The sequence below is a fragment of the Ylistrum balloti genome, unplaced genomic scaffold (genome assembly GCF_031769215.1).
Source record: "Ylistrum balloti isolate Yb309-2 unplaced genomic scaffold, AGI_CSIRO_Ybal_v1 Utg370450, whole genome shotgun sequence".
Taxonomy (NCBI): Eukaryota; Metazoa; Mollusca; class Bivalvia; order Pectinida; family Pectinidae; genus Ylistrum; species Ylistrum balloti.
The window spans coordinates 3,146,853-3,158,333 of NW_026782299.1; the positions used below are offsets into that span (position 1 = coordinate 3,146,853).

At 34.7% G+C, this 11,481-nt stretch overlaps 1 protein-coding gene across 1 annotated transcript; it reads left to right on the forward strand.

Moving 5' to 3' along the window:
• Positions 1-5,187: 5,187 nt before the first annotated feature.
• Positions 5,188-9,338, forward strand: LOC132554977 (tyrosinase-like protein 1). Its single transcript, XM_060219305.1, has 5 exons — positions 5,188-5,217; positions 5,719-5,831; positions 6,356-6,638; positions 7,211-7,338; positions 7,739-9,338. The coding sequence occupies exons 1-5, from the start codon at positions 5,188-5,190 to the stop codon at positions 9,336-9,338; spliced, it is 2,154 nt and encodes a 717-aa protein (XP_060075288.1).
• The last annotated feature ends 2,143 nt before the right edge of the window (positions 9,339-11,481 follow it).

Sequence of the window (11,481 nt, forward strand, 5' to 3'; positions counted from 1 at the left end):
ACATTATTCTTTGATTAAGTGAATAAAGCGAGCGCTTTAGTTCTCAGATATTATATCAACAATGAAAAAGGCTTCTTTCGAAACAGGTGTTTCTGAGAAATGGTGTCCTTCGTTTCAATCGTTTTTTAAGTATATATGCAATGCAGAAATATTTGATAGTAACGCCGTTAGAGCATCAAAGGTGCATGGTTCGAAGTCATGTACCTGTGAAAGGAATGGTTATGTTCTTGGATACGAGACTTAATCATATTTGCTCTGGATGGCATGTGCCGGGCCTCATATATGTTGTTTATGACTGTTCATAGAGCGATAAAGGCAACTAAGGCAAAATTCCATATAAGGAATGGAACAATTAGTACAGCTGATAGGATTAATCTTGTTATTTGCTAAATAAAATCTAGAGTTAAAACTGAAAGAAAATCTAAACCACAAAATAAATATGATGAATAAAAATAAAATAAATAAATGTAATTCATAATTTTGATTGTAGCAAATTCCAACTTTCGCACATGTCTTGTGTTTCAGTGAGGTTTGCAGTGGAAATATTTATTGTAAATAAGAGAATGGTTATGAAAATAAGGAGTCTCCTCGATAGCATATTACCTAATATAAATATATGAGGTAATATTATGTGCTGTCTTTTAGTTCCAGCAGTTCTGATCTCGTTGCATAAGTCAATATGCAGCAATAATCATTCGCTTCTGCCAGCGTAAGGAAATGTAGAAGGTTAGTGGCATGGCTTTTATATTTTTGTAGACCGACAGTTATAAAACATATTAAAGATAGTTTCTTGTCCGTCAGACTTTCTCAGAGTAACGATTTTAAAAGAAAAAAATATGGGTTGTCTTTTCCTGGGTAGTTAAAGACAAGAAAAAATAGAAAATGATAATATAGTGTTTTTTAAGTTGAATTTTTAATGACAGTTTAATGTCATGTAAATAAACTAATTATCAAAGTATTCTATTGTTTTAGCACAAGAGTCAACAATATAAAATGTTTTTTTAAGTTCAACAGTTTTTCAGAAACTTATAGGAACTTACCTCGTTCACCGGTGGGTATACACAGAATCACTGACTTTACTGTTCTCTGTTGTCTAGACCAACCATTGAATTAAAACGTAAGAATGGAGATTCACAGTCCTGGGTTATTGTGTAACAGCCTTGACAATCACGTATGCATGCTACAAAACAAATAGATGCACGTTTATGTCACTGACCTGTCATGAACTTAAACATACAGGAAAGGTTGGAAGAAAATGAAAAACGAAAATTTAATGTTTCTATGCTTAAAAATAACTACAATGGCTCTGTTAAGCTGTACAAACACAGCTTACACAGTTTGACCTGTTGAAATAAAAAATGAACAAATATATCTTTTCTTAATTCGCTATCATGAATAATAGTAAGTACAAAAATAAATCTGAGATTTATTTAAGTGGAAGATGTCGCTGATAATATTCGTCATGATAAACAAGGATGAAAAATTGCTATAATTAGTCAGAAATATTACAGATGAAATTCCTTAATATCTCATATGACGAAAATTAGCAAATATATATGACAAAAATATTTGTCGTATTATACAGCCATTTTCATACCACAACCCCATCATTCATATTAACATAATCACACGCAATATAAACATAACAAATGAAAGCGGGCTTTCCCCGTGAAGACTTTTCTTCTCTTTGTGAGAAATGAGGTCAGTACCGACTACGATATCCGGATAAAATGTTCTCATATATAGGGTGTAATAAAACAAATTGTTTAGTGATGTATGTGTTTTAGTTGTTCATTTATGGAATTGTAAAACAAACTGTGTTGAATGTAAACTTTGTTTTTTGAAAAATGTCAAAATAGAAAAAAGGAAGGAAGGTTTCCCTAAATTATAACTAGAATATTGAACAAAGGTTCATATCGATGAAGCGTGATTCACTTTTCTATTTTCCTGTGTCAAGTTCTATGCTGTTGTGCTGCCTTTATGATTTGGCATGTTCAAACAGATGAAAACTGTGTCATGAGTATGAATAATTACTTGTAATGTAAATTACGTGAATGTATTTTGGGGTCATAACTTCACTAGGACATCGTGCAGTACAGTTAATTAATAATTTCGAGTTGTACTAGCTTAACAAAATATGCATCCGGGGTCAGGGCATTTTGTTTATGAAGCACTTCATATGTCATCTTGCTTTAAATAAGATAAATGTCCCGCATGTGTGCTTCCTTTATTTTTTTTTCAAATTGAAATGTATTTACAGGAGATCCGTTTACATCACTTAAGTATTAGTAAAATATAAATCCGATACGATACTGCAAAGGTAGTTGTTTTGCAATAGTTCATCATTTTTCCGATGTTGAGTTTACACAAAGATAACAGTGAAAATGATGTTTCTTTTAGCGGGAGATCGTAACACAGACTATGATTTTTTTCACATTTTTAGGCTAAACGTACTCAGTACGCATAGCCTATTGCGACAGCCTTTCAGACAAAATTCACCGTTCCTGGCCTTCTCATTGGCTGAAATATCGAAAAGAGTTAGAGCCCTCTAGCTGCAATTTTCTGCGTAAATAATGCCGCGATTTTTTAAATCGCTATTTTAAAAGCATCCAAAATTAGTTTATTTTTTAAATAACAATACGATTACTCTATAATTCAAAAAAGAAGCAGAGTGTGGTTGAACTATTGATAAATTTTGAACAATATATTTTACGGAATTCTCGACATGACGTAAGCGTACAGAACACTGTACGTGCGAGTTGGCACCATGATAAGAAGCTAGTCTGGGGGCTTGGTTTGAATTATCAACTTACAGCACTTATAAACAAACTAAACTTACAAACAGAACATCAATTTTGCTTTAATCCTTGTCGTTGTGGCAAGATCGTCTTAATATATATCATCACTTTACCTCATTAGACGTTACAAAATTGGACTGTTCGTCCTACGGGCACACCTGCCGATAAGACACTTTTTCAGGATTTTCACACCCACCGCCATGACACTTTTTCAAGTTTTTGAAGAGAAAAAGTTTGCGCTTCGTAGGCAAGGTACATTTGGTGCTCATAATTTATGAATGATTTATTCTTAATACTGTACTGATCATGATGTTGACTTTGTTATAACTTATATTTTTTGTCTTTTAGTTTTATTTGATGAAAGTTGATTGTGCTGATTTCTCAAGGTTTGTTAATGTGTATCAAAGTTCCTTGAAATAAAAATATTCCTTCAAACAAAGCGCGTATAAAAAAACCCAAAATATTCATGTTTATAATTATCAATTAACTAAAACGAAATATTTCCATAACATATTTATTTGTGTAGCGTGTCATGGTGACATTATCTAATATATTGGAGATCAAAAATAGTAGTAGTAATAGTGAAAATATTGTGAATTTTGTATATATATGGAAGTCTGGTTTAATCTCATAGCACCATGATACTTCAAGGAAGATAGGCATGTAAATACATTTAATGTAATTACTTACACTTTTATCTATCTGAAATGCTGTGTATACCTTATCTACTTTCCTCAACTACAAATATAATTATAATAAATCGGTAAGCAGGACCAGACAATACATTCAAAATAAAGAAGTAGGTTTAAAGTCCTTTCGATTTGTTTAAATCCTCATATTGATAGGATAGTAATTGCAACATCTTGGGTATTTCAAAAGTTTTATTTAGTCAACTTCATCATAGAGCTATTTATCATTTGGTTTGGTGGCGATAAATATATGGTTGTGTGTATTTTGTTATTTTTTTTTTACCTATTTTGATTTATTCACATTATTGTCGTCAAATTTGAAATAAGAATTAAAGAAGATATAAAATCGCTTGATATTAAGAAAAATAGCCTCTGGTTCTCTTATTTTAGTTATGTTTGCATTCCAAAGTGTAGGAGTATGGGGAAAGTAATATAGCTTAGCGGTTATTTGTGAACATTTTGCAATACGTTTAGCCTGTCAGCACTTTTAGTACTTTGATTTTTTCATGGTATCTAATTTATACCTTTTACTTCAGCGTGACGTACGTATTTTAAATCATGAGGAATTCTTGGTAAAATATTTTGTTGGTAAACGAGATATATAAGCATGGATAACCAGTCTGTTATCAATAAAAAAATAATATTAACGTATTATCTCAATGAAGTCAGTGAAGTACGAGGTATACTGATTCATCATATGATCTTTCTTCTGGTCGTCATCATACGATCATTCTTCTGGTCGTCATCATACGATCATTCTTCTGGTCGTCATCATACGATCATTCTTCTGGTCGTCATCATATGATCTTTCTTCCGGTCGTCATCATACGATCATTCTTCTGGTCGTCATCATACGATCATTCTTCTGGTCGTCATCATACGATCATTCTTCTGGTCGTCATCATACGATCATTCTTCTGGTCGTCATCATACGATCTTTCTTCTGGTCGTCATCATACGATCTTTCTTCTGGTCGTCATCATACGATCATTCTTCTGGTCGTCATCATACGATCTTTCTTCTGGTCGTCATCATACGATCTTTCTTCTGGTCGTCATCATACGATCATTCTTCTGGTCGTCATCATACGATCATTCTTCTGGTCGTCATCATACGATCATTCTTCTGGTCGTCATCATACGATCATTTTTCCGGTCGTCATCATACGATCTTTCTTCCGGTCGTCATCATACGATCATTCTTCTGGTCGTCATCATACGATCTTTCTTCCGGTCGTCATCATACGATCATTCTTCTGGTCGTCATCATACGATCTTTCTTCTGGACGTCATCATACGATCTTTCTTCTGGTCGATGCTTTCTGTATGAAATATTTGTGTTAAGAAATTTAAAAACAGATGACATGACATTGATCAACTTTTTTTTTGGTTTTCGATGTCAAAATCATCCTTCCAAAGACTGCATTCGTCACCAATACACTAATACCTCAATACACCAAAAATCTGTTCATCACAAATTCTCAAAATTTATAACGATATCTTTTCTTTCTTTCTTTTCTTTCTTTCCTTCTTTCTTTCTTCCTTTCTGTTTTTACTTTACTTTGATATTGTCTCATCAAGTAATAACAAGTTATGTAATGTTGTTTTAGTAATATCAGTTGGATAAAACATTTTAGCATCTGTTTTTTATTACCAACTGAAGAAGCTAAATCGTGCAAATGACATGACTAGATAAGAATCATGTCTGGCCTTCTGTCACATGATGTCACTGTATGGTCTGATATTTAAGATGTTTATGGTTAAAATCACATCAAAACACTATGTTTTGTTTAATCGGGAGTAATGCGAGGTTAAACTCGGGATGTATTCACCGTGACGTGTCAAGCTTGATTTCTGAAACATGTATTATTGTACAACCTGACAGGCGGAAACATGGCGATATCTTGCATAACTGGATCATAGGGCAAGCTGTAATGAAAGTATTGACAACGATTACATATGTTTTAATATCTTCGAGCATTACTTGTAGTAGGATTAATTAAGTGAATGAAAGTGTGAAGAGCACAGCCGTTTTATCATAAACTGACTGATGCCCGCAGCAAAATGGTGAGTAAGCATTTGCAAATCTTTTCTCGTTAAAAGAAATGAAATAATGAGATAAACTCTTTGTTTCAATTTTGGCATCCTTTTATATATACTGATGGAATCCACGGCACCAAAGTCTTATCTAGTACACGTGAAAGCAGTATATATAATGATCTTCTACAATAGGTCCATTGCCACCTCAAGCACCTCTTATTGATTGTAACCTACGTTGCCACATGTCAAGTCAATGGCCTTCTGGAGCCAATACCGATGCCAGACATCCTCCGAGAATGCTACAGGTATTGAATAAATTATATTGTTGTTGTTGTACGTCGATTTTTAAAGACAGAGATCTTGGGTTACTTTGATAAATCAGTAAACAACAGTAAAAAGACAATACCGTAAGAAATATTCAAACATGTTACATGAATTTGAGTCCATACAATCAGTGCGGAATAAAAAACCAAATGATTCTTCACTTCCTATTATACAATAAAACCAAAATATCGGTAATTATTTTCATAAAAACTAAAGATTTTTTGTCACTTTCTGCAACAAAAATAACCAAAAATTTATCGCGTTCTATTAAACAAAATATTCGTCATTTTCTATTTAAAAAATCGTCTTTCTTTATTCAAATCAAAAGATTCGTCATTTTCATTAAATGAAAGATTCGTCTCTTTTTACAAAAACAAAATATTAGTCACTTTTATTAAACAAAGGATTCGTCACTTGCCATTCAGCAAAAGATTCGTTACTTTTCTCTGCCAATTTTCGAAATTCGTTGCCCGTCCTTTTCTATATGTTTGCATTTACCCTCCAGATACAGGACCGAGAATATCAGCGTATCTGAAATGACGTCACAGAGCCTTAACAGTTTCTGCATCACAGATTTCCTCTCTGAAACTGTTCTCCTTCGTCCTCAAAGGGAAATATCAAACACGTCGATTTTGTATGCACAAGAACTCATTCGGAAGGTCATTGGACGCATCAATACTGGAGGTAGATCCCGGAGGCAAGTGAGAGAGAGGAAAGAAGTCCGAACTTTATCCAGGGAGGAGTGGAACACCTTCACAGAGAGACTCAATATCCTAAAAAGACCAGTGGTGAGTTTACAGATTGCGCTTGTTGTCCAAATACATAGCATAGTATCGTTTGTCCTTAGTAAGTGTGTCCGTGTTCATGCTGGAACAGATCCTGTCTTCAGTAAATGATATAACACTTTTGTGTTTCGCTATGTCAAAAAATTTTATTTGTGTTGTGTAAGGTATCACAAATTAAGGGTTGAGTTTTTGGTCAATGATACGTTTGTAAGAAAGTTACCAAATATATGTTTTGCATGAATTGTGTAAGCCGACTACTCCAACAAAGTCGCTTCTTGAAAAACAGCATATATCATCTATTTGCAATTAATGTGATATATGCACAAAAGTTGCCCGATATTTCTTGACAAATGTCAAGTGCATGGTGTCTCTACAAATGCCTTAATGCTTGTAATTTGTACCGTCTGATTTTTTTCGTTGCTTTGTGTCTAATAAGACATTTTGCTTTTGAGATCTCGCCTGGTGTCATTTTTATTTGTTATCGTATTAGATATACATAACATTTTTCATGGATTAAATGTGCAATTATTACTACAAATGTTATTAATGAACGAAATGTGCGATTTTTACTTCAGATGTTGCCGAATGGTGAACAGTTTGTACCTTACGATGCCATATCTGATATTCACATGCCACCTTACACACTTCTAGCAGCACACATAGGGCCTAATTTCCTCGGCTGGCATCGTGTTTACCTCCTGCTGTATGTAGATCTTCTGTGTCCACTGTCTGTAAATTATCATTACATAGTTGAACATTCTTATGGTCCATTACTAATACTGGTTTACTGATACAGTTGGATTTCGTACTCTCAACCATTTACCAAACACTGAAGTACTCTGAGTCCGCTAGATATTCTAGTTCAGCACAGTTGCTTCTACCCTCCTTCGAACTTAGTCAGTCTTTTGCTAGTGCCAGAAATATTTAATTTAGAACATTCGATAGATTGTTCAAAATACATGTATAGGCAAATTAATAATTGGATACAACAGACGCCAATAAGTGAGTATTCTTGGCCACGATAGTGATATAAATCATTCTTTCACTATTGTATGTCAGATTTAACTGTGCATCCTGCTTAAGATATTTCATTTTCATTGTAGACTAGAAGAAGCACTAGGAGTTCCACTTCCGTATTGGGACAGTCGACTGGACTTTGACATGGTAGACCCGACCGATTCAGTTCTCTGGACACCGGAGTTTTTCGGTCAAGGTTTCGGCATCGTGGACAATGGACCTTTCGCGGGATGGATCACACCACAAGGAATCAACCTCATCCGAAACATTGGGAATGACGGATCCCTAATCACTGATGAACAAGTCCAGGGAATTCTCATGCAGGGTAGTCACTACGAGGTTACGGAACCAATACCAAGACTAAGCATAGAACGCGTGCACGACGGGCCGCACGTGTGGGTTGATGGACAACTGTCAGCACTTGCCACCGCCCCACAAGAGCCCGTTTTCTTCTTGCATCATGCCTTCGTTGACTATATTTGGTATTTATTTAGGAACAGGCTTCGTATGGAATACCCGGATATAGATCCTCAATACGACTACCCACTTAAAGGAAATGTTCTTCACGCTCCTAACGCACCAATGATACCATTCAATAATCTTCAAAACATTCAAGGTTATAATAATTTTTTTGAGTCCCGTACAGTTTACGCTCCGTCCCCAACATGCCCTGACTGTGGTGAAAGTCCTTACTTAGTCTGCAATCTAACGCTAGGGAGATGTCGTTCTCTTTCTGCAGCTGAGGTTGCGCCATCTCGTGTAGTACCATTTGGAGCTGCTGACGCTGCCGCGACCGGTGCAGTTGCCGGTGCAGCTGCCGCTGTTGGTCAACTCAAAATACAGAAACTCGTGAAAAAGTTGGGGCCTCTTAAGATAGGGTCGCGGTTTAAAGTATTTAGTCGAGATCCTAGAACAAGAGGGGATACTCTTCCAAATTCACCTCTAGCTACCAGAAGAAGGCGAAGTTTTAGTAACGATTCAAATGTGAACGAAGCAATATTCCAAACAAAGAATATGAAAAGTAGGGGTCATGTAGGAGATTCCCAGATTGATAAACCATACCTGAATACATTCGTTCTGGACAGTGTTAGTGATGAAAAACTTTGGGTGTATATTCCTGTGAAAATTATTTATGAAAAACCTTCTGAAATGTCAACAAACCCTGTTGAATTACCAGAGAGTATTTCCCCGCGTCAACGTAATTTAATCACAAAAGAAATTAACAACACAGAAATTGTACAACCTACTATCCCAGCTTCTTCTCCGAAATGCCATGTTTCCGGTTCCGGTGCTTCTAAAGTTTATGTCCAGACCGATGGTATTGACTATTCCGGCAGATACAAAGACTATGCTGTGGTAGATGAGAGGCTGCCGATCTCATCTGCTATGATATATGTCGGTGTCAAAAATCCAAAACACAGTGCAGCGAAATTTTATATGAGTGCATTTGACTCTTGCGGTCATGTATGTAAACCCAATTGTTTAGCAAACGGTGAATATAATGCATGCTCTGGAACCTTCCAAATTACATCGTCTTCGCCTTTGATGTATGGAGTGACCGTTAAGGAAGCTGCCAACGGAGTATGGGAAACGGAAGGCAAGCTTCCGGTTGTTTCAGAATACGGCAATGCACCTGTGGTATTTACTTGCAAAATATACACTAATTGGCCTTGGGATTTATCTTAATTTGCACTTTTGACGATAGAGATATATTTCGAGTATTTGCATATTCCAAAACAACGAATCATAAAATGGAAATTTATGTAATATAAATTTCAAAATGCAATACATGGGAACTAAATCAATATAAAGTCTTTGGTGGTGTTTATTGTAATCAATAATGAAAGGTTTGGGTATTAAAATAACATTTCATTGTTGTTTTAAGGATCATTTTTCACGTTGGTGTAATAACAAATGACCTTATAGGATGAAACAAAATCATAATTCTAATTCAAATTTGAATGGATAAAACAAGAGCAAAATATGAAAAAAAGAAGAAAACCAAAATTCTTTAATGGTGGGTGACGTAATTTGAATCTAGACAATCAAAATGATAAAACGTCCTCAAAATAGAATATATTATCAACGCCGAAAGCATCAAGTACAGAACAGGTCACTGATTAAAGTCGAATGTTTCCAAATATTTCGTAACGACGCCTATCAATTTCATCATTAAACTTTTTCCCCCCGAAATCATGTTCTGTTATCATTCTGTCATATAACGACTTCTACCGAGAAAATAAGTCGGTAAGAAAAAGAATAGAATTAACTGTAATAAGTCCGCAGTTCGACAGTAAGCAGAGAGTGAAGTTTTTATAAAGATTCTAAACTCATTATACATAACATTGCAAGTTCAGGTTCCTTTTAAGACGTCAGTTAGGCATTTGCTACACAGATGTTGTTTTTTAAAAAACAAAATGTCATTGATATATGTATATCTGCGGAGTGAACCCGAAGGACAGGGCACACTTAGCTCTCCGATAAATCTTGCCTCATATTAAGAAATAAAGGCTATCAAGGACGGAACACGTATTGGTCACATGGATATTTTTTATGATCTATAATAAAATCTTAGTACCAATCCCACGAAAAATACAAGATGCATGATGAAATATAACGATATCATACCCTATAAGTCACGTTGCAGTAACGCACTTAGTCAGTCCTTTGATTTACATTACTCTGATGGACATTTGCATAATCAAATCATGTGACAAGCCAATTTATCACTTATTTAAGGAGCAATATAAGTCGTTATTTTGATAAGAAAAATCTTCGTATAAAAGATGTAGTGGTTTTTTTTTTTTTTTTTTTTTATCACATTATATGTCAGATTGTGCAAAGATTACTGTGATTTAATGCCAAGGTTATAATTTGCATTGGTAGGCGTATATGCATGACTGTTTTCAACTTCTAAATATTCGCACTGCATGTCCATGGGCAGGTGGTTCTTTGAAAGCATGAGTAAAATAATGAATGAAGGGAGCTAACCTCTTATTGTTAATGAACGCGTCATATCTGGCCATAGATAAATAAAGACAAAGAAGTAGATCAGCTACTACTTACCTCATATTTAAACCTTAAATCTAAATAATATTAACATATATAAACATATTTAAGAGACACTGTTAAAAGTATATATTTGAAAAGGTTTACGATCGAGTCAGATACTGACAAGCAACTAAACTTCCACTGAGTTATGCTCTCTACCAAGGTCGTAAGCAATTCTGTATTAAAATGTGCATGTATGATTACGACAATGATATACCATCATGTAAGTACAATCAGTACACCATTGTTTTTCAAACAATTAAAATAAATATTATCATTGCTGATAACACTAGGGAAGCTTTTAAGCATCATCATCGAATGTTATTATTAAACACATGTATATACAAGTTGCAAAATCGGTAACAAATATTATTTTTAAAATCACATTTCAGTATGAGATTTCAAGCAGTTAAATCATGTTACGGAGAGTCGGATGTCAGAGGGTCAGGACTGTTGAGGACAAACCAATAAAATATTATAATAAGGTAATCAAACGTGTACAAAATACGGGAATAGAAATGGAGATTGTCTCTTTGATTAACGTGAAAAATAAACTAGTAAATTAAGTAGCAACTTTACGTAAGCACAGAGGTCAAAAGATTATATCGCAAATCAAATTTTATATTTATTATGAAAGGTCGTAGTTTTCGGAACATTTCAAAGACATATTCAATTGTATATGATAATCGGATTGATATTGAGGCGATATGATGGGATGCATGCTTGGTAGAATGTGCGTAGTTTGAAGCGACATTTCCGGAAACAAGATTTTGCACTT

Excerpts from the sequence above, each read along its gene's own strand:
- LOC132554977 (XM_060219305.1), top strand. The coding sequence starts at position 5,188 with ATGTCTGGCCTTCTGTCACATGATGTCACT. Across the intron at positions 5,832-6,355 it reads ATCCTCCGAGAATGCTACAG|ATACAGGACCGAGAATATCA; the intron begins GTATTGAATAAA and ends TTTACCCTCCAG. Across the intron at positions 7,339-7,738 it reads CATCGTGTTTACCTCCTGCT|ACTAGAAGAAGCACTAGGAG; the intron begins GTATGTAGATCT and ends TTTTCATTGTAG.